Raw genomic sequence first — 21,196 nt, 5'->3', positions numbered from 1 at the left:
CGAAACCACGGCAACTGAAGGAAAGAACAGGCGGGAACAAGAACTTATACTGCGACTACCACAAAGGTTTCGGCCATAAAACTCAAGATTGCTTCGACCTAAAGGACGCTTTGAAAGAGGCAATTCGCGAAGGCAAACTAACTGAGTTCTCTCAGTTCATAAGGGAACCAAGGAAGAGGGAACGCGAGCGTCCTGAAGAAGATAGGAGCCGATTAGTGAAGTCGAGGCAAGGGCCTAACGAGGACAATGACCGCGGCCTCACTGTTATTAACGTTGTAGTCGGGAGAGATGCACCCCCTAGTTCGAGATCTGCGACAAAGAAAGACGCTAAGATCTTGGCCGTATCGTCAGGTAGCCACGAAACATCGTCTAGGGAACCACCTAGAATATCGTTTGGGCCAAAAGACCAGTGGTTCCACGACATCCCAGAGAACCCCCCATGGTGATCACAGCAAGAGTCGGAATGGGTTTGGTCAAATGGATCATCGTCGACACTAGAGCCGACTCTAATATCATGTTCAGAAACGTGTTCGACACCCTGGAGTTCCGAGAGACCGATCTCAAAACTCATCAGCACGGAGTTGTCAGCCTAAGAGACAATTTCATAAAGCCCGGTGGAGTGGTCACCCTCCCGGTTAGCATCAGAGGAGGAGAAGGAAAGAGAGCGAAAATGGTGGAATTTGTTGTCCTGAGGGACTCCACAGCCTACAATGTCATCTTAGGGAGGAAGACAATCAATGAATTCTCTGCTGTGATATGCACTAAGTTTTTTATCATGAAATTTGTCACAGACGACGGATTGGTGGGATTCCTTAGGGGGACCTAGAAACGGCGGTTGCATGTGACAACGCCAGTCTCTCCCTAAGAAAGAAATCGAAGGAAGCATCTGGGATCGTCTTGGCCGACCTAGATTCTAGGTTAGACGACAAGTCAAGGCCCGAGCCCGAGGGAGACCTGGAAAAAGTTCAAAGTCGGGAACACAGGGGACAAATTCACCTTCATAAACAAGAACTACCCCCCCCCCCAAAATAACCTGAAAAAGTCCCTCATGGAGGCCATCAGGGCAAAAGGTGATTTGTTCGCTTGGACGCCAACTAACATGCCGGGGGTAGACCCTGATTTCATGTCCCACCGACTTGTCGTGAAGCCGGATGCCAAGCCCGTTGCTCAGAGACGGAGGAAGATGTCCCAAGAGAGAGTTGACAAGGTGGCCAAGCAAACGGCCAGCCTATTAGAGGCGAGGTTCTTCAGGAAACTCGAGTACTCGACATGGCTGTCAAATGTAGTCCTCGTCAAAAAGGCAAACGAGAAGTGGAGGATGTGCGTCGATTACTCGGACCTCAACAAGGCGTGTCCCAAAGACTCTTTCCCTCTCCCCAACATTGACGCCTTGGTAGATGCGGCGGCAGGATATCGCTTCTTAAGCTTCATGGACGCGTACTCAAGGTATAACCAGATACCGATGCACAAACCCGATGAGATAAAAACGGCGTTCATAATGCCAGGAAGCACTTACTGCTATAGAGTAATGCCATTTGGCCTGAAGAACGCAGGGGCAACCTACCAGAGACTGATGAACAGGGTTTTCAGTGACCTTATTGGGAAGTCGGTAGAAGTCTATGTCGACGTGATAACCCAAAAGGGGGTCGAGGTCAAGTCCTCTGGTTGGCTAGTTTTTACTAGGATATCGTCGACATAGACTTCTACCGACTTCCCAATAAGGCCACTGAAAACCATGTTCATCAGTCTCTGGTAGGTCGCTCCTGCGTTCTTCAAGCCAAATGGCATTACTCTATAGCAGTAAGTGCCTCCTGGCGTTATAAACGCCATTTTTACCTCACCAGGTCTGTGCATCGGTATCTGGTTATACCCTGAGTACGCGTCCATGAAGCTTAAGAAGTGATATCCTGCCGCTGCATCTACCAAGGTGTCAATGTTAGGGAGAGGGAAAGAGTCTTTGGGACACGCTTTGTTGAGGTCCGAATAATTGACGCACATCATCCACTTCCCGTTTGCCTTTTTTACGAGGACTACATTTGACAGCCATGTCGAGTACTCGAGTTCCATGATGAACCCCGCTTCTAACAGACTAGTCGTTTGCTTGGCATCCGGCTTCACGGCAAGTCGGTGGGACATGAAATCGGGGTTTACCCCTGGCATGTCAGCTAGCGTCCAAGCGAACAAATCACCGTTTGCCCTAATGGCCCCAATGAGAGGCTCTTTCAGGTTATGGGGGAGGTTCTTGTTTACAAAGGTGAATTTGTCCTCCGTGTCCCCGACCTTGAACTTCTCTAGGTTTTCCTCGGGCTCGGGCCTCGGCTTGTCACCTACGCTGGAATCTAGGTCGGCCAAGAAAACCCTGCTTCCTTCGATTTCTTTCTTAGGGAGAGGTCGGCGTTGTCACACGCAAACACCGTTTCTAGGTCCTCCTAAGGGATCCCACCGATCCGTCGTCTGTGACAAACTTCATGTTCAGAAACTGTGCATATCACAGCAGAGAATTCATTGATTGTCTTCCTCCCTAGGATGACAATGTAGGCTATGGAGTCCCTTAGGACAACAAATTCTGCCATTACCGATCTCTTCCCTTCTCCTCCGATGCTAACTGGGAGGGTGACCACCCCATCAGGCTTTATGAAATTGTCTCCTAGGCTGACGACCCCATGCTGATGAGTTTTGAGATTGGTCTCTCAGAGCCCAACGGCGTCGAACACGTTTTTAAACATGATATTGGAGTCGGCTCCAGTGTCGACGAGGATCCGTTTGACCAAGCGCGTTCCGACTCTTGCCGTGATCACCATGGGGGGTTCTCTAGGATGTCGTGGAACCATTGGGCTTTTGGCCCAAACGATATTCTAGGTGGTTCCCTAGACTACGTACCGTGGTTACCTGACGATACGACCAAGATCTTAGCATCTTTCTTTGTCGCAGACCTCGATCTAGGGGGTGCATCTCTCCCAACTACAACGTTAATAACAATGAGGTCATGGTCATTGTCCTCGTTAGGCCCTTGCCTCGCCTTCACTACTAGGCTCCTGTCTTCTTCGGAATGCTCGCGTTCCCTCCTCCTAGGTTCCCTTATGAACTAAGAGAACTCAGTTAGATTGCCTTCGCGAATTGCCTGTTCCAAAGCGTCATTTAGGTCGAAGAAGTCTTAAGTTTTGTGGCCGAAACCTTTGTGATAGTCACAGTATAAGCTCTTGTTCCCGCCTGTTCTGTCCTTTAGTTGCCATGGTTTCGACAAGATGCCCTTGTCGGTGATCTACTAGTAGATCTCGACGATTGGGACTGTCAGAGGGGTATAATTCGTGAACTTTCCAACTTGGGCGAAGGGTTTGAAGGGCTTAGCCGGTCCTCCATCCTTGGAGGGCTCTTTTGACCTTTCCGTGTGCCTGGTTTGACATGGGGAGGGGTTGGCTGGCTGCTGTTTGTTGGCTGCCACCACCTGGCTTACTTCCTCGTCGTTGATGTATTTCCGCGCCACGTTCTGGATCTCTTGCATGGTCTATACAGGCGTGGTGGTGAGACGCTTCCTAAAGTCTTTGTTTAATAACTCATTCGTGAGACAGAGTCTGGCCACTTGGTCGGTCTACCCGTCAATTTCCAAGCACCCGTCGTTGAATCTGTCGAAGAATTTCCTGGTCGACTCACCAGCTCTTTAGGTGATCCCTAAAAGGTTATTGGGATGTTTGGCTTTGGCGATGCGTGTGGTGAATTGTGCTAAAATACTACGAGTTATGTCCGAGAAGGTCAAAATGGACCCCTGTGAAAGGGCGTTGAACCACTGAATTGCCGGTGTGCCAAGATTACGGAAAAAGCACGACACCTCATCGCGTCGCCAACACCCTCAAGGTTCATCCAGGCCTTAAAAGCCGTCAGGTGTTCCTGAGGGTCTTGGGTTCCGTCGTATCTCATGTCTGTTGGCTTGTCAAAGTATTTTGGCAGCCGGACCTTGAGGATGGAAGGGTGAAAAGGAGTCGCTCCCATGATTATGGGGTCATGCCGCCTTCTTGGCCTCTCTCTGTCTTACCTTGGCCCTCGGACTCGTCATGGGTCGAGGGAGATCGAGCGTCTGCTCTGCGCCTAGCATGGTCCCTCCGGGGCTTCTTCCCTGGGCTTCTGATCTCCTAGGGGGAGACCGGGTACGGGAGATGCTCGGGCTAGGTCGGTAGCAATCCTTGGCCGCCAGCTCCCTTTCAAGATTTCGCACTCGTGATCCTTGCGTTGTCACTACGCATCCCACCCCTGAAGGGGCGTCTGTCCGGGGAGCGGGAAGGAGGGTCATTCCTACGAGAGGGGGTCCTCGTATGCTCGCAAGAGGAAGCCATAAATGCTATTCTGCTCATTAGGCGGGTTCCCTCCTCTTCACGCACTTCCTCTCTTCCTGCTCATCGACCGGGCCCAACAGGAAATCCATTCACGCCAAAGTCCCCACAGACAGCGCCAATGTTCAGTAGCTCGTGTATCGAACGGGTCAGATTTGGAGGTGATAAAGGTGGAGGTGACTAGGAGATGGATGCCGAAGAGTTCCGGTGAGTGACTCCTCGGGCCTGATGAGTTGAGGATGAGGTGGGACCGCCTGCAAGAACTCCAACGTTTAAGTCAGTGTCTGTACAAGAGACGACTATTAGGGTTAGAGTTAGGTGACGTACCTTTGGGGAAGGATAGGTCCCTCCCTTTTTATACTCTGTACTTTGGTGGACCCTTGATGGCAGACTTGCCTCTCTGAAAACTTCTGTCAGCTGTCCAGGTTCATGCAAAAGGAGAGGTGACGCTCGGATCACCTCTTGACTCGGATTCGGTAGGCCGCCGGGTTGATCGGACATCCAGACTTGGGTCTCTGACTTGTTGAACTCGACCGGAACAAATTTAAAAATTTTAGAGAATTTCCAAATGAGTTTTAATTCATTCATACAGAATTTTTTTTATTTCATCGCGACAAATTTATATAAGAGAAAAAGAGTAAGTTGAGAAACTTAAGCATATGTTGTGTAAAAAATAATTCTAAACAAATAAAACAATTAAACAAATTCATGAAATTTCTAAACCAAATCAATTCTTTCTTCTCTATTTTCAAACAAGATAATTGATTTATACATCAAATAAATCCTAATTTTGAAAATGTTCCTAACACACCCCACCAAGGGGAACACTAACAACAAAATACTTGATCGCCAACACGTAACCATTAAAGGCATAACTATGAAAGCACTATCAATATTATAACATTTGGCTAGTGTCTTAAAAAGGATAACTAGCACAGTACAATGGATATGATGACAGTATTTAGAATGAAATCTCAAGATTAATTCAAAAAGGTACACATTTCTTTTCTGGTTTATAACTATGTTTAGATGCTACCTTAAATAACTAAAACCAAACAAAATTGCGCTGTGTGATTACCGGATAGAACTGATTCCAGGACAAACTTCTTAAAGCAGGCAATCACTACAACTCTTCCATTTCATTAAGTGCGAGTCAGTTCGATGCCAATGGCCATTCCTCATTTTTGGCTCTGTCGCTTACCGGTTTTGCGCTTGTTTTCTCTCAAAGCGCGTCTCTTCTCCTCCCTGCAGGCATCACCAAAAGCTTAGGATTCCAGCGGAAGACAATCATATTACTAAAGTGTTGCATTTATATTCAAGATACAGATATATTAGTAAGATTGATATGGAAGGAAAAGAGAGAAGTCAAGCATGGAGAAAACTTTAACCTTGAATTTGAAATTTCCTCCTTAGATGGAAATTTCCTTTTCTGCCTCTTTATTGGTCTAGATCCAGAAGTTACTTTCCCATTTTCTTTTATGCCGTTAATCGGTTTAGATGGAAACTTCCTTTTCTTTGTCTTTTTGGATTTAGATTCAGAAGATTCTTTGCCATTTTCTCTAACATCATTACTAGGCTTCTCAACATCCACTTCTTCCTTCTCAAGCTTGGATTGTTCTTCCTCCACTTCAGATGGTTCTGATGGTTTTAAACCTGGCTTTCTGCTGCTCATTTTTTTCAACTGCAAGACGCATATTTAGAGAAAATAAAAAACACACGACATAACAATGCTCAAGGGAATAAATGCATGGCTGTATCTAATTTTCAATCTTTAATTTAGCACAACAAATGGTTGGAAATGAAGTAAGGTGAGAAAAAGAATTGTACATTTTAACAACAGCAGCTCCACACTCCCATAGGTAAAGTTTAAAATTAAAGTACAAATATTATTTTAAAAATGTTCAACTCAATAAGTTCCATGGTCAACTGATTCTAGAAAAAACGTAAACAAGCATTTAAGTATCAATCAAAAAATCAAATTAAACAAGCATAAATAATCAACATTTTTTATTAATAGTAAGAACTCCACAATTTGTCAACATACTGTATCATGTGCCAAGGATATTATCAATCTATAAACTTTCTGCAATTTTGTAACACCAAATGTCTGACAATTTTATAGCAGAAAGATTTGTACGAATACAATTTGTTGGATGTGTAAATGGACTTTAAAGCAATTTCTAAAGATAGCAACAACCTATATACCTTTGCAACAAAGAACCCATCCATATTGTGTACATGAGGATAGAACCGCCTTGTCTTTTCTAAAGAAGGGTGAAACCGTTGCTCCCTAAATCTTATGAATCTGATGGAAAGTAAAGGTCACAAAACACAATTTTTTATAGTCAAACCTACAGAGATAAGGAACATAATCATTACCCAGGGCGCCCAAAGTCAAGTCCACAGGGAACCAGCTTAACATCCCTCTTCTTGAGTGCATAGTCAATAACTGCTTCATTCTGAAGATTTACCAAGCGAACTTTCAGAAATATATAGAACAGGAAACACTAGCACAGAAAGTTACTATTTGCAAATGAAAAACTAACCTCGGCAACCATGATCGAACAAGTGGAATAAACAATGTAGCCCCCAGATTTTGAATTAGCATCCACCATATCAATGGCAGCAAGAATGAGTTCCTAAAAAACAAAGGAATCTATTCAATAATGATTAAAAAGGTATAATATTACAATGTGTAGAATTACTTATAGTGACCCAAAATGAGGAAATATTTTCCACTGTAAGTTTAATAGTGCCAGTCTATTTCATTTAATTTCAACTATTTCTAAACAAAAGACAAAAATCAACTTCAAAGTATAGGGGAGAAGTAATCATTCATAGTGATCACAGTTTGACACGTGCACCATCTGAATCTTTCAATCCAAAATTAAGTAGAAGAGTGAAGAAAAAGGATGACCGTTATAAACATTAGTTATTGATGTAATGAGAATGTGGGATAGACCATTTCTCTCGCACTTTCACAATTCATGAAACTCCGTAACAAAAAATCTTTAGGGGGTATTTTTGAGTTATGAATTTTGAAGGGAAAAGGAGGTAAAGGAAGTATTCGAAGTGTAATGTGAAGTCCATTTTAGGTTTAATTACTCTATTAATCCCTATAGTTTCGTCAAATTTTCAATTAGCTCCCTATAATTTTTTTCCTTTCAATTGGGTCCCTGAATCATTTATTTATTTTTAATTAAATCCCTACCGAGACAAAAATGTTTGATTTAACAGAATATTCCGTTCCCAAATTGAAGATACCCTAATTTTTTCCTTAATCCCTAATTGTCTCTCCCCTTCTTTCTTCATAAAGACAAAATTAGCCTCCTTCTCATCATTCTCACACTCGGACAAAAACTCATCTCCTTCACTCCCTCCATTGTCACTTTGTCCACTGAACTCCTCGCCAAACCCAGCCACCACCCCACTTCAAACTCATTGCCGAACTCTTCTCCTCGGGTAGAGGGTATTGTCGTCGCCTGCGGAGACAAACCGTGGGTGCTGTCGTCGAAGGTCCTCGACCCTCTTCTCATCATTCCTCTTTCAGAAAACCCTAAACCCACCCTCACCCATTTTAGCATGCCATACATTGACAAATCAGTTTCATTCACCTTTGACTCTCATCGTCGTGCCTCAGATCTGTTGCAGACTTCTCCCTCCCTGTCGCTCGCGCTACTTATTTTCTCGCCGACGCTGCGTCGCGGTTCTCTTCCTGTGTCATTGATGTTCGTCCTCTCCTCGACTTGTCTCTCTGTTCAAGCTCTCTCTATCTCCGAGCTCACTCCTTGTCACCGCCGATAAACCTCCAGCCCTCCACAGCTTCTTCAGTTTTATTTTTGTGAGCTAATTCTTCTTTTTTCGTGATTGTTGATTGTCGTTTTTCTGAGTTAATTGTTGTTTTTTTATTTAATTTTTTGGATTTATTGTTGTTAACATAGGTGGATTCTTCTTGTTTTTATTCTGAGTTAATTATTGTTGACAACTATAACTGAAGCGAAGCTTTAATGCATCAAGAGCACCTGTTACAAACAATCTCTTAGCAATTGCTATCTCAGTCACACTCAGATAAAACAATGCATAATTCATCGTTGAAAATTCTAGAAAATAAGCTTCACATTTTGGAAATAACAGAATTGCTTAGATCCTTGATTAGATCTCTACTTAGTATGAGAGATTTTCAAAGCGTAAATGACAGGTATAATAGTAAATTTATTCTTTCTTAACGTTTTTTTAACGTTTGCTGTCAAGAGGGACCTAATTGAAAAAGAGTACAGTATCGTTTTTGTCCTCAACATTTGGGGTAAGTCCTATTTGTGTCCTTAACGTTTAAATCGTTCTATTTGTATCCCTAACGTTTATAAAAGTGATTCAATGTTATCATGCCATCAATTATACTAATAGATCAAATTGTATTTTTCAACTATTCTCACCTAGATGTATTCATTCTCAATTAAGTCTCACATGGATGTGTTCGATTTTAATATTGTACCCAAAATTTGTGTTCAAGTTCAATTATGTCCCTAAAAAAAGTGAATTATGTAAATGTTGCAAGGTTTAGTTTTAACTTTTAATGAGTTACTAACCGGAGTGGATCATCAGTTCTGACCCAGACATTTGTATTCTAACTTCAAGAAGAAATTTTCAAAACTCCAACTAAAGCTCATGATGTGTAATTGACGGCAGAATAACATTGAATCAATTTTATAAATGTGAAGGATCCAAATAGGACAATTTAAACGTTAGGGACACAAATAAGATTTACCGCAAATGTTGGGGACAAAAACGATACTTTACTCATTGAAAAAAACTAAATGGTTGAGAGAGTCGATTGAAAAGAAAAAAACTATAAGGACTAATTAAAAATTTGGTGAAACTACAAGGACTAACAGAGTAGTTAAACCTCCATTTTATTCTTCAAACCCTTCTTTCCATCCCTTTCCCTCTGAAAAAGAGGAAGAGAAAGAAGGGGAAAGGGGTAGAGAAGAAAATTTACCTTCTGCAGATGCGCACATTTCTGTATGTCTTCCAAGCTTTTGGAGGTTTTAACTGATTCATCCTTGGATATAACCTGTCGGCAGAAATATTCCAATTCCATTTCTAGTTTCTAGAGGAAAAAAGACAAGCACACGAAGAAATCGCTTAAAAAAATCCCCAGCTTCTTACCCCAGTTCCACTGCAAGGAGCATCCAATAATACTCTGTCAACAGCATTGACACCCAACACCTTTGGAAGCTGAAATAAACAATAGAAATGCAGAATAGATGTTAGCATGCATGGTTGAAATGACGATTATACATGAAATTGTTCAATCTCCTCTTTGGAAGAGTTTGATCAAGACAGACATCTACAATAAAAGGAAAATGAACAGCTACAACTATAACAGAAAGTACGTATTGCTTTATATTGAACAAAACTCCATAGCCAATATACAATATTTTCCAAAATACTAAATTATGCATGTCATCACACAAGCCAGATGGAGTTAAAAAAAAATGCAAAACCAAACAAGACAATTTAGTAGCAGTAAAGACATCAAACTTCAAAATCTTTTGGTAAGAAATTATAAACAGTAATTGATTAGAGAGAAGATGCTAACCTCTCTTCCATCATAATTGCAGACTACAGTGTTTGACACCCCCATCCGGTGCAAATTTGCAGTAAGTGACTTAAGCCGTAGTACCTTCATTTCATTTGCAAAAACAATTCCTGTAATAGACCAAAAAATCATTTGAAACCAGAAATTAGAGGATCTAACATATTACAAAACATGGTCAATTTTATTCAGTTATTCGAATTACTAGATAAAACAAAATAGAGGATACCTACTCAAAAAACAACGGAAAGAGCATACATGCATGCATAAACATTCAACAAATTAACACCTCATGATGTTTAGTGTCAACTTGTTAGGGAAGTTCGTTATGGATGCAGTAAGTTCTCTAATGCTTAATGAGCCGGCAAATAGCAGCTTTCATAGAGTATAAGGAACTCAACCACTTTAAATTTTATTAAAATATACCTCTTTCTTGGTCATTATTAATATTGCAAATAGTCAGATCATCCCAAATAGGTTTAACACACAGAGAAAATAGCAATACATGAAGAAACAAGTTACTTGTTTAATGCAAAAAAAAAAATTACACAGCCCAAAATGCACAGGAATTAGAAAACTACAAAAAAGATTCATGAATTTTAATAGCCACCTGTATTCTTCATAAGAGCAGCTACATATGTCGTTTTACCTCCAGGTGCAGCCCTGCATAGAGCATAAACTGGCATCAGAATTATCACACAAGTATTGCAAGCAAAGTGGGTTATACATTGCTATTGAAATCAAGAAGTGCTTATATTCAGGCTTTCAAGTATATCATTTTTTAAGAATCTATTTAAAAATACAATCATGTTACTTGTTCACCATTAATCAGCCACCGCATATAGAAACATGTATTTGGCATCTCATAAAAAAATATTATACTACTATAAACAAGTTCGATTATTCGTCTATTACAGATTTGATTATTCAACTATGACAGGTTTGTTTTTTCTAGTAGCTGATTATTCAATTGGAAAAATGGGTAAATCAATATGTATAAATATAGCTATAGATAAATCACTCAATCTTGTAATTTAGCTATTAAAAGTGGCACATAGCAATTCTAAGGCATCCATAAGAATTTTCCTGGTCCTAGTTGCTCACTCTAAAGACATAATATAGCTATAGGACCATAACAACAGATAAGAGTCATCTTCAATTCTTCATACTAAGATAACAACAATGAGGATCCAAAACAAAGTCAACAATTGAGGCAAAGATATATCATTGCAACACAGATATGCTTTCAATTGTACAGTTTAAAATTTAGAAATGTACGGCATTACCAAAATTTTTTTGTTTCCTCCATTTTGTCTGTGACATAATGTAAATAGAGTAAAATTTGAGCTAATATAAGTATTTCTATACTTGGAGATAGATGTTCATCATGTGTATATTTGCACAACAATCACATCAATGCAATTTCCGCTTTGGAATTTTTTGTTATAACAAATAAAGGTAAAACAATGAATATACAAATCGAAAATAAACCATGTCTTTCATTTCAGCTCTATTTGTCTGAGAACATGTGGTTGAAACATTAACACAAGTTTCAAAATTAATGTAAGTTGTCAATATAGTACCCTACTAACATTTTTCATACAAAGATTTTATATAATGTGTACACCAATAATTATTACTTACGCCATATCAACAACCCTTTCCTTCTCTTGAGGAGCTAAGGCCATCACAGGTAGAAAGGAGCTTGCACTTTGAAGCTGCAAACAATTTAATAACTTTACCTAAGTATGCACATCATGCAATAGTAAACCAAACGCAAAAAGGGAAAATGGTAATAGGAAAACTATGCACCATGTAGAAACCAGCCATATACTCCGGAGTGGCACCAATTGGTACTTGAGAATCATACACAACAAGTCCAACCTGTCACAAATTTAGATTGTTACTTGTATTTTCTTCACCAAAAGAGGAATACGAGAAACATCGAGTCATAAATTAAAACATGAATTCATACCTTTGACCACTTGCTTAAAGGATCTAGATTTACTCCTCTATTTATTAAAACATCTGCCAAATCCCGTCTGCGCGTCTGATTGTACAGAGGAGCACAAAAAATACATAATCAATAAGAAACATGGATAATTAAATAATAACATTTAAACACTGAGCATTGGGAGTGAATATGTTACCTTCAAAGTGTTAGTCCTTAGACAAATGGGCCTGGGCTTTTCAAAGGCTTCAATTAGTTCCATAAGTTCGACAGCGGGAAACATCTGAGAAAAACAAAATTATAATTTCTCATGCTAACCCTTCACAAATACAACAGTATTATCTAAGAATAATATAGAAATTCGTCCCAACCTCCACTAAAGCACCAATTAGAAACTCATTGTAGCCATAGTATGAACATATATCTTTCTTAAGCTGCTCAACATAATCCTTTCTCGTTGACCCTTCTTGCTTTAAGGCCTTGAAATTTGAAAGAACACGAACAACTAGGAAAACAAACATCCAACACAATCACAACACCAACCAAACAAGGTAGCGCATTGAACGAATCATGAAGACAGTCAAGCATAGTCCAATGGAAGTCAACTCACTCTCTTTAATCCTCCTCTGTAGATTGGAAAGATCAGGCGGACGCAGATTCTCCTCCTCAAGTTCCTAAAAGTACCAAAGAACTAAAATAACTACTTTTACCAAAACTACCACCAATTATTTAGAAAACTAAGCATAACTGCCAAGGGATCAATAAAATTTCAAATAATAATAATAAAGAAACCAACCAACCAACCTCTTGGGTTGGTAATCTAAACTCATCAGACTCCTCTTTGATGTTGAGTTGCATTTCAGCCTCGGCATCTTCTTCTTCCTTCTTCCTTTCCTCATCAATGATTCTCGACTTCTCTTCAATGTCATATTCATCCGAGTCAACATCCAAACCCGAACCTGAATCAGAAGCGGAGTCTTTCTCTGCATAACAAACAACAAACGAATAACAAACAACAAACAAATAAGAAATAAAAGTTTAAAAACAAGACATTAACAACAAAAAAACGCACACGAAAATAAACCAACACCTTCCGCTTCGTCATCAGATCCTTGGAGGAAATCATCAACTAAGGGATCATCACCATCACCATCAGAAGATAGGTCAGATTCAGAACCCGAATCAACATCGAAGTCACCAGGAGCTTCATCTTTATTCTGTGGCTGCTGCAGAATCTCTTCTTCTTCATATTCGGATTCTGAAGCACTAGAATCATGCTTGAGGGTTAAAAGCTTGCTCTTCTTTTTCATGGCTTCTTTTGGTGGCTTTGCAGGGCTCTGCTTCTTTGAAACTTTCTTCTTTGTTGCAATTGCTGGAGCCATAATCTACGTATGCAGAGTGTATCAGAGATTCTGATTTGGGGGGAGAATGTTTTCTTCTTCGCTGAGAAAAAATTAACTCGGCTAAGGTTTAGGGTTTAGCAGAAAGAACGGAATGCAGCAGGTTGAAAAGACCTATGCATTAGGTTTTTCATATATATATAACATATGATCCAAGGTTGCAAGAACTGGACCAGTCATTTAATCGATCGAGTGACTGGTTAAATGGTTCAATGGTCCAACCGGAGTTGAACCATGGTTGTACCAGTTTAACTAAATATACGGTAAAATTATAAAAAAAATTCAATATATAATTTTAAATATTTAAATTCAATCATTTCTAAACTAATAAAATTTAAAATTTGACCATTTCACACAATAAATTATCCATAATTTATCATTAAAAGTTCATAAACAACTTCAAATATAAAAGTTTATAACTAAAGAAAATTAAAACGCACATAAATGACAAATACAAAATGTTCTACCACCAAAAGAACCAACATTGAACAAACAAGTTTTCAACTAAACAAAAACACTACTCATCAGTAATCATAATCATCATTTAAGTGTTCCATCAACAAGTTACAGAAACAATCAATTGCTTTTTCAGATTTCAACAAATTCAAATTATCTATTTCTAGTACTTCCGTTAGTTACTATTATTTAGTAACATTTAAAATATTATAACATTACTCTAATGCAAGAATACAGTGTACTCATTCTATCTAGAACACCATTCCATCCTAATATTTCAACAATGCATGTTATTGTTACCAAGGTTCTGAAAACCAAACCGGTCATCGAACCGCTCTAATTACTAGTTCATTGGTTCATTAGTTCAACCGGTTTAACCATGGTTCAACCGGAAAAACCGTTTTATAATAAACACCTGATTCTATAAAAATTCAATGAATAAAGCAACTGGTTCTATACACTCTTCTACGGCATATTTTTTACTTCAAAAGGGGATCATAAACAACTAGTTCTATAAATAAACAAACTACAATGATATGCAATGCCAAAAATAGGCCAATGATGAAATAATAAAGGATTTCTCTCTTCAATTCTATGTTCAAGCTCGTACCAGACCAGAATCAACAGAGTAATACCTAGTCTTCCTTCTTAATTCTTATATACCTCAAAGAATTTCCTACAAAATGAAAATTGAATACAATACACAGCTTTAAAACAAAAACAAAACAACACTCAGAAATCAATCACCTCTTCCAAACACAGCCTTAAAACAAAACAGAACAACATTCAGAGTATGAGCATTGATCACAAAAAATTGATTTCTGAAACAAAACAAAAACAGCAGAACAACATTCAGAGTTTGAGCATTGATCACAAAATATTGATTTATGAGACAAAACAAAAACAGAAGAACATTCAGAGTTTGAGCATTGATAACAAAAAATTGATTTCTGAAACAAAACAAACACAGCAAAACCAGCAGAACAGCATTTAGAGTTTGAGCATTGATCACAAAAAATTGATTTCTGAAACAAAACAATGAAAACAGATTTTTTTTTCCTTCAGAAGAAGAAAACAATGAAAACATGAAACGCATAATAAATCAATGATCACCAATATCCAGCAAGAATCTCAAAGACAACAATAAATACACAACAACAATTTAGCAAATAAAATAAGACCAACAATTTAGCAAATTAAAACAACAGCAGCCCAACAATTTAGCAAATTATCAGTCTATGAATTCAGTCTATTGTATACTTTAATTCAGTCTATGAAAAAAATCCAAACCACTACCAAATCAAATAGTTACTTATTGTAATAGAAATAAGAAGTTGCAGAGTTTGAAGCAGAGTATTGGTGTTGTGTGAGTGTATTGTCTGGTGCCGGGTTTAGGGAACTCACGGCGGCGACAAAAGAGAGCAGTTCGACGGCTAGGTGGAGCGCGCGGATTGGTCGCAGAGTTTGAAGCAGAGCAACGTGGCTTCCAGACGAACGCGAATGCGAACCCGAAAGGTGAACAGCGAGTGAACGCGAACGGTGAACGCCGAGCAAACTTGAACGGCGAAGAACGCGAACGAAGACGACGGCTGAACCAAGACGCGAACGTGAACGGCAAACAAATGGCGGCGGAAGCGCGCTGAGCAGACAAAGACGACGGACGCCGAGCTCGAGGAAGCAGCTGCGATCGGAACAGCGAACAGGGGTTGAAGACTTGGAGCACGAGGGAAGCTAGATAGACGGACGGACGGCGGCAGTATGCCACTCCTTGCGGCGGTGGTGTACGGTTACAGTGCTAGGGTTTTTTGGCTGTGTTTCTGTGAATGAAAAAAAGGGAGGGAGAAAGGGAGAAAAAACGAAGGAGCTTCAGAACAAAGAGTGAAAGTAAGCCAAATTTAATAAAAACGACGCCGTTTCTTTCAAATCGTTTTTGGAGAAACGGTTTCAGGGACAAACCGGGCCGTGATTGTTGTCCGTTTACAGTTAACCGGTCGAACCAGCCGGTTCGGCCCGGTTTTCAGAGCATTTTGTTTTAATGCACCTTTAATTGTAGAATTACATACATCAGTCATTACAATAATTACAGCAAAATTCAGAATTACAGCAGTTTAAAATTCAAAATTATACCAATTCTGTCTAGAATCCAAAATTATATCAAAATTCTATATAGCATTCAAAATCCAAAATCCAAAATTGAATTTGTATCTTATCTCTTATACATCGGACCAACCGGGTTATAGCTCAGTCAGCTTAACTCAAAATTAAAAATAACGGAAAAACCCCTCAACGTATCCCAGTCTTTCCCCCAAAATCTCGCCTTCAAGTCGGTCACGAGAATCTCGGCACTAACCGACGAATGATTCCACCTCAATCAAACTATAAATCAGGCGGGACGACGATGATAGAAAGATCATAAAAAAAAACAATAGACGGCCATACAAACATTTCACCGATCATATACTCACTTTTCCTAAATAATTCTTTACTGACTTAGGCGTCGAAATCCTTTTTGCAGGTACCACGCTCGGGTCCGAGTTCATGAAGATATTCCCATTTCGGCTCAAGCTATTAGGCACACTAGGATTGACGTGAGGTCAACATATAACTCAGAAGGAATATCCTTGCCAGAACATTTGGCGCCCACCGTGGGGCCCCGCCTCATTTTTCTTTAATTTTTATAACACCCCTATATCCGCCTTGTGCTTTTTCTTCTTTTCAGAGGTTGAAGCATGACAGACCATTCAGAGTCTCCTCAGGCCCATCAAACCAGCGCTGAACTCTTGGCCGCTAACACTGTTCTGCTAGTGGAAAATCAACGAATGGCCGAGTTATTAGCAACAATGCAAAATAATGACGAAAGAAAGGACGACAATAAGAAGGCAAACAATGATCAACACGAGGAGCATCAGTCGGAATCAAGTGCAAACACGGGGGAAACACCCCCCAAAACAGGAACACGGCAGACTAATCCTTTCTCTGAAGAAATAATGAATTTTAAAATATCCAAAAATTTTACGCTTCCAATGACCCTAACACCATACAAGGGGATCGGAGATCCTAAAGTTCACGTTACAAAATTTGAATCCATGATGTTCCTTAACAGTGACTCCGATCCCATCTTGTGTCGATCTTTTCCAACCTTTCTAGAGGAAGCTGCCTTACTATAGTTTTCTAACTTACCTGCAGGTTCTATATCTAGCTTCGACGAATTCGCCAAGTTGTTCATAAATCACTTTGCAGCATCCAAAATCTATGTACGAGATTCAGACTACCTCAGCACGATCAAGTAAGGACAGCACGAGAGCCTGAAGGATTACATGACGCGCTTCACAATAGCAGCCATGAAGATTCCTGACCTCAATCCAAAGGTGCAGTTGCACGCCATCAAGAGTAATCTCTGACCCGGAAAGTTCCAGGAAGCAATAGCTGTCGCGAAACCAAAGACATTGGAGGAGTTCCGAGACAAGGCAACGGGACAAATCAAAATAGAGGAGTTGCGCGAAGCTCAGAGAAGCGAAAAGCCACCATCTCGGAAGGCGGAGGACATACCTTACAGGTCCAAAACAAGGACTATAAAACACCTTTTAAACTAACTCCAAAATTTGATTCGTATAACAAGTTCAACACCGAAAGGGAAAACATCATTTAGGAGATACTACACAGCAAATTAATAAAGCCACCCAGCAAAGCAGGAACGTACCAAGACCAGAACTACATCGACAGAAACAAGCATTGTGCATTCCACCAAAAGTTCAGCCACACTACTAATGAATGTGTGTAAAATCCTGAATTTTAAAAAGTTATTAATAAATTATTTATGATGTATTATATTTATTTAAGGTTATAATTTTAGAAATTTATATATAAAAGTTGAGTAAATCCTTATTTATTATTTAGAGTTCTCATAATTGAAAAATAGTGGATATTTTATATGCATTAATTTTAAATATTTAAATTTTTAACCTTATTTTATAAATAAAGAAGAAGTAATTTACTTATCTTCTATTTTTATTAAATTAGCCTTTAACTAACAATAATTTACAAATTGGTAATAAAAAAATTTTTGAAGGTTGAATACTTTAAATTTACTTTGATTTTTAATTATTATTCAATCCTTTTATTTATTTTATAAAATTACAATACTATCCCTATTATTAATAAAAATATCTAAACTAATTCACACCACCACAAACCCTAACACTACACACATCTCTTTCTTACCCACCACTCTAGCCGAGATGGACCCAAGAGACAGCAATAGTCGTCCCGCCCTAACGGACGACATAGAAAAAGTACAACTTGGACAAGTAAATCAATTTACTAACATCGATTCAGCTTTTTATACAGGAACGAAACAAAACTTGATAAACATACTAAAGGCCAATGCCAACCTATTTGCATGGACCCCTACTGATATGCCAGGGATCGATCCGAATTTTATATGTCACAAGTTGGCAGTCGACCCTAACGCCCGACCTATAAGACAAAATAAACGAAATATGGGCACAGAGAGAAGAAATACAGCAGTAGAAACACAGAAACTACTTGACGCAGGCTTCATCCGAGAAATTTGCTCTTTCTCATGGCTAGCAAACGTGGTAATGGTCAAGAAGAGCTTGGGAAAATGGTGAATGTGCGTAGACTTTACAAATTTGAATAAAGCCTACCTGAAGTATTGACAAACCCCATTTTTAGGGTTTATCTTGTATTGATTTTAGGGGATTTTATCACCTTTTACCCACATTTATTCATGAAATAGCATGGTTTTATAACTTCTCCTTTAATTGTGCTTAAGAGTGAAAACATGCTTTTTAGGTCTTAAAATGAATAAATTTAATTCACTTTGATTTCATTAGATGCCTTGATATGTTTGTTAAGTGATTTAAGGTTTAGGAGGCAAAGATTGGATCAAGGGAATGAAGAAAGAAAGCATGAAAAGTTGGAGAACTCATGAAGAAATGAAAGAACCGGAAAGCTGTCAAGCCGACCTCTTCGCACTTAAACGACCATAACTTGAGCTACAGAGGTCCAAATGATACGGTTTCAGTTGGGTTGGAAAGCTAACATCCGGGGCTTCGAAATGATATAAATTTTGCCATATGTTGCTTCGCGTTCAGGGGCGCGCACGCGCACTTTGCGCGCGCGCGCCGATTCTGTCCGTGGCCCACTTTAATGAAATCGTCCCCAGCGGTTTTAGGAGCCTTGTGGGCCCAATCCAACTCATTTCTGATGCTATTTAAGTCAAGGATTGAAGAGGGATGAGACATCTAGTTACCATTAGTTTAGTTTAGTAGTTAGAATTAGTTTCTAGAGAGAGAAGCTCTCACTTCTCTCTAGAATTAGGATTAGGATTAGGATTAGTTCTTAGATCTAGGTTTTAATCTTTGCTTTCTTCCACTTCTACATCTCAATTCTTTGTTGCTACATTCATCTTCTTCTATTCTTTTGTTGTAATTTCCTTTATGATGTTCTTATACTTTGTTGTAGATCTACTATTGTTCCTTCCATTTTCTTTCAATTCAATAAGAGGTAATTCATAATAATTGTTCTTCTTTGCTCTTCTATTGTTGATCTCTTGCCTTTGTAGTTAGATCTCTCTTTAATTCTTGCAATTTATGTTGTTTACTTTTATTGCCTTTTATGTGTTTGTTGAAATGCCTCTTCTAGATATAGTATAGATTTTGTTCCTCTTGGCCTAGGTAGAGTAATTAGTGACACTTGAGTTATCTAATTCCTTTGTTGATTGGTAATTGAAGAAATTGCTAATTGGTTTGGAGTGCACTAAAGCTAGTCTTTCCTTGGGAGTTGGCTAGGACTTGTGGCTCAAGTCAATTCATCCACTTGACTTTCCTTTATTTAGTAAGGGTTAACTAAGTGGTAGCAATGAACAATTCTCATCACAATTGAGAAGGATAACTAGGATAGGACTTCTAATTTTCATACCTTGCCAAGAGCCTTTTATAGTTGTTAGTTTATTTTCATTGCCATTTACTTTTCATGCTTCTTATCCAAAAACCCCAAAACAACTCACAACCAATAACAAGACACTTTATTGTAATTCCTAGGGAGAACGACCCGAGGTTCAATACTTCGGTTTATAAATTTAGGGGTTTGTTTTAGTGACAAACAACTTTTTGTATGAAAGGATTATTGCTTGGTTTAGAAACTATACTTCGACGAGATTTTATTTGAGAAATTCTAAACCGTCAAAAATCCGATCATCAAGTATTCCTAACCACTACCGAACATCGACAGGCTAGTGGACGACACATCAGGATATCAAGTGCTAAGCATCATGGATGCCTATTATGGATATAACCAAATACAAATGCACCCAGATAACGAAGATAAGACAACATTTATAATAGACCAAGGTAATTTTTGCGATAAGGTAATGTCTTTTGGACAAAAAAATGCAAGGACAACTTATCAGAGACTGATGGACAAAGTCTTCAAAAATCAATTCGGGTGAAACATCGAAATATATGTCGACGATATGGTCATCAAGTCAAGCTAAGAAAAATAGCATGAAGCCGATCTTCAAGAGATTTTTCAACAACTCCGAAAACACAATATGAGGCTAAACCCAGACAAATGCGCATTTGTAGTACAGAAAGGTAAATTCCTCAAATTTATGCTTACAAACAGGGGCATAGAAGCCAACCCTGACAAGTGTTAGGCTGTCATAAATATGTAGTCACTAAGGACAACCAAAAGGGTACAACGCCTTACAAGTCGCTTAGTCGTCCAGTCCCGATTTTTACTAGCAGCAGCTACCAGATCGTATCATTTCTTCAATACAATGAAAAAGAATGACAAGTTCACCTGGACAGAAGAATGTGAAAAAGCCTTTGCCGAATTCAAACAAATTCTAGGGTCACCACCTATACTCAAAAAGCCGGAGCAAGGTAAACCACTTTTCATATTTCTTTTAATTTCCACTAACACTATTAGTTACGTGCTTGTAACAGAAGCAGGGAAAGAGCAACATCCAATGTACTTCATAAGCAAAGTCTTGCAAAACGCCGAGAGAAGATACCCGATGATAGAAAAATTAGCTTTCGCCTGGTCATCACTGCTCGCCATTTGCGACGTTATTTCCAGACGCATCCAATTATCGTTCGGACATGTCACCCCTTGCGACAAATATTGTCACGACCATACCTAGCAGGCCGACTCACAAAATGGGCAATAGAGCTCTCTGAATTTGATATTTCATACCAATCCCGAGGATCACTCAAAGCCCAGGTATTGGCCGACTTCATCTCATAGTTCATGAACGAACACGACACACCCAAAACATGGGAGTTATACGTAGATGGAGCATCCAATGAAAACGGATGTGGCACATGAATCCTATTAAAGGACGATGCTGGAGTACAAGCCGAGCAATCAATTAAATTCCTTTTCGAAATGGCCAACAACCAAGCCGAATATGAAACTCTCTTAGCAGGCCTGAGATTGGCCA

General features: G+C 39.3%; 1 protein-coding gene across 4 annotated transcripts; it reads right to left on the bottom strand.

Annotated features, from left to right (window-relative positions):
- Window positions 1-5,188: 5,188 nt before the first annotated feature.
- LOC112702803 (26S rRNA (cytosine-C(5))-methyltransferase NOP2B) lies at window positions 5,189-15,619 on the bottom strand. Of its 4 annotated transcripts, XM_072199291.1 has the most exons (19): window positions 15,133-15,619; window positions 14,364-14,404; window positions 12,963-13,315; window positions 12,677-12,855; window positions 12,483-12,546; window positions 12,244-12,377; window positions 12,072-12,155; window positions 11,897-11,971; window positions 11,734-11,805; window positions 11,566-11,639; window positions 10,532-10,584; window positions 9,925-10,034; window positions 9,492-9,560; window positions 9,322-9,396; window positions 6,872-6,964; window positions 6,705-6,784; window positions 6,531-6,630; window positions 5,714-6,006; window positions 5,189-5,570 (listed from the first exon to the last, which is right to left on the bottom strand). In XM_072199291.1, the coding sequence occupies exons 3-19, from the start codon at window positions 13,252-13,254 to the stop codon at window positions 5,504-5,506; spliced, it is 1,914 nt and encodes a 637-aa protein (XP_072055392.1). In that variant the 5' UTR covers window positions 13,255-13,315; window positions 14,364-14,404; window positions 15,133-15,619; the 3' UTR covers window positions 5,189-5,503. The 4 variants fall into 4 exon arrangements, with proteins under 4 accessions (XP_072055392.1, XP_025609765.1, XP_072055393.1 ...); XM_025753980.2 differs by lacking the exon at window positions 14,364-14,404; XM_072199292.1 differs by lacking the exon at window positions 14,364-14,404 and having other exon boundaries at window positions 12,963-13,310.
- Between the last annotated feature and the right edge of the window lie 5,577 nt (window positions 15,620-21,196).

Source organism: Arachis hypogaea, chromosome 7, assembly GCF_003086295.3.
Source record: "Arachis hypogaea cultivar Tifrunner chromosome 7, arahy.Tifrunner.gnm2.J5K5, whole genome shotgun sequence".
Lineage (NCBI taxonomy): Eukaryota > Viridiplantae > Streptophyta > Magnoliopsida > Fabales > Fabaceae > Arachis > Arachis hypogaea.
The sequence above is the reverse complement of the archived record's forward strand: the minus strand, read 5'-3'. Positions and strand labels throughout refer to the sequence as shown.

Bases quoted from the DNA above. Each gene is read 5' to 3' on its own strand.
- LOC112702803 (XM_072199291.1), bottom strand. From the start codon at position 13,254: ATGGCTCCAGCAATTGCAACAAAGAAGAAAGTTTCAAAGAAGCAGAGC. The intron at 12,378-12,482 runs GTGAGTTGACTT...TTGTTTTCCTAG, and splicing joins ACAGAGGAGGATTAAAGAGA to TTGTTCGTGTTCTTTCAAAT. The intron at 11,806-11,896 runs GTATGAATTCAT...AATTTGTGACAG, and splicing joins CTTTAAGCAAGTGGTCAAAG to GTTGGACTTGTTGTGTATGA.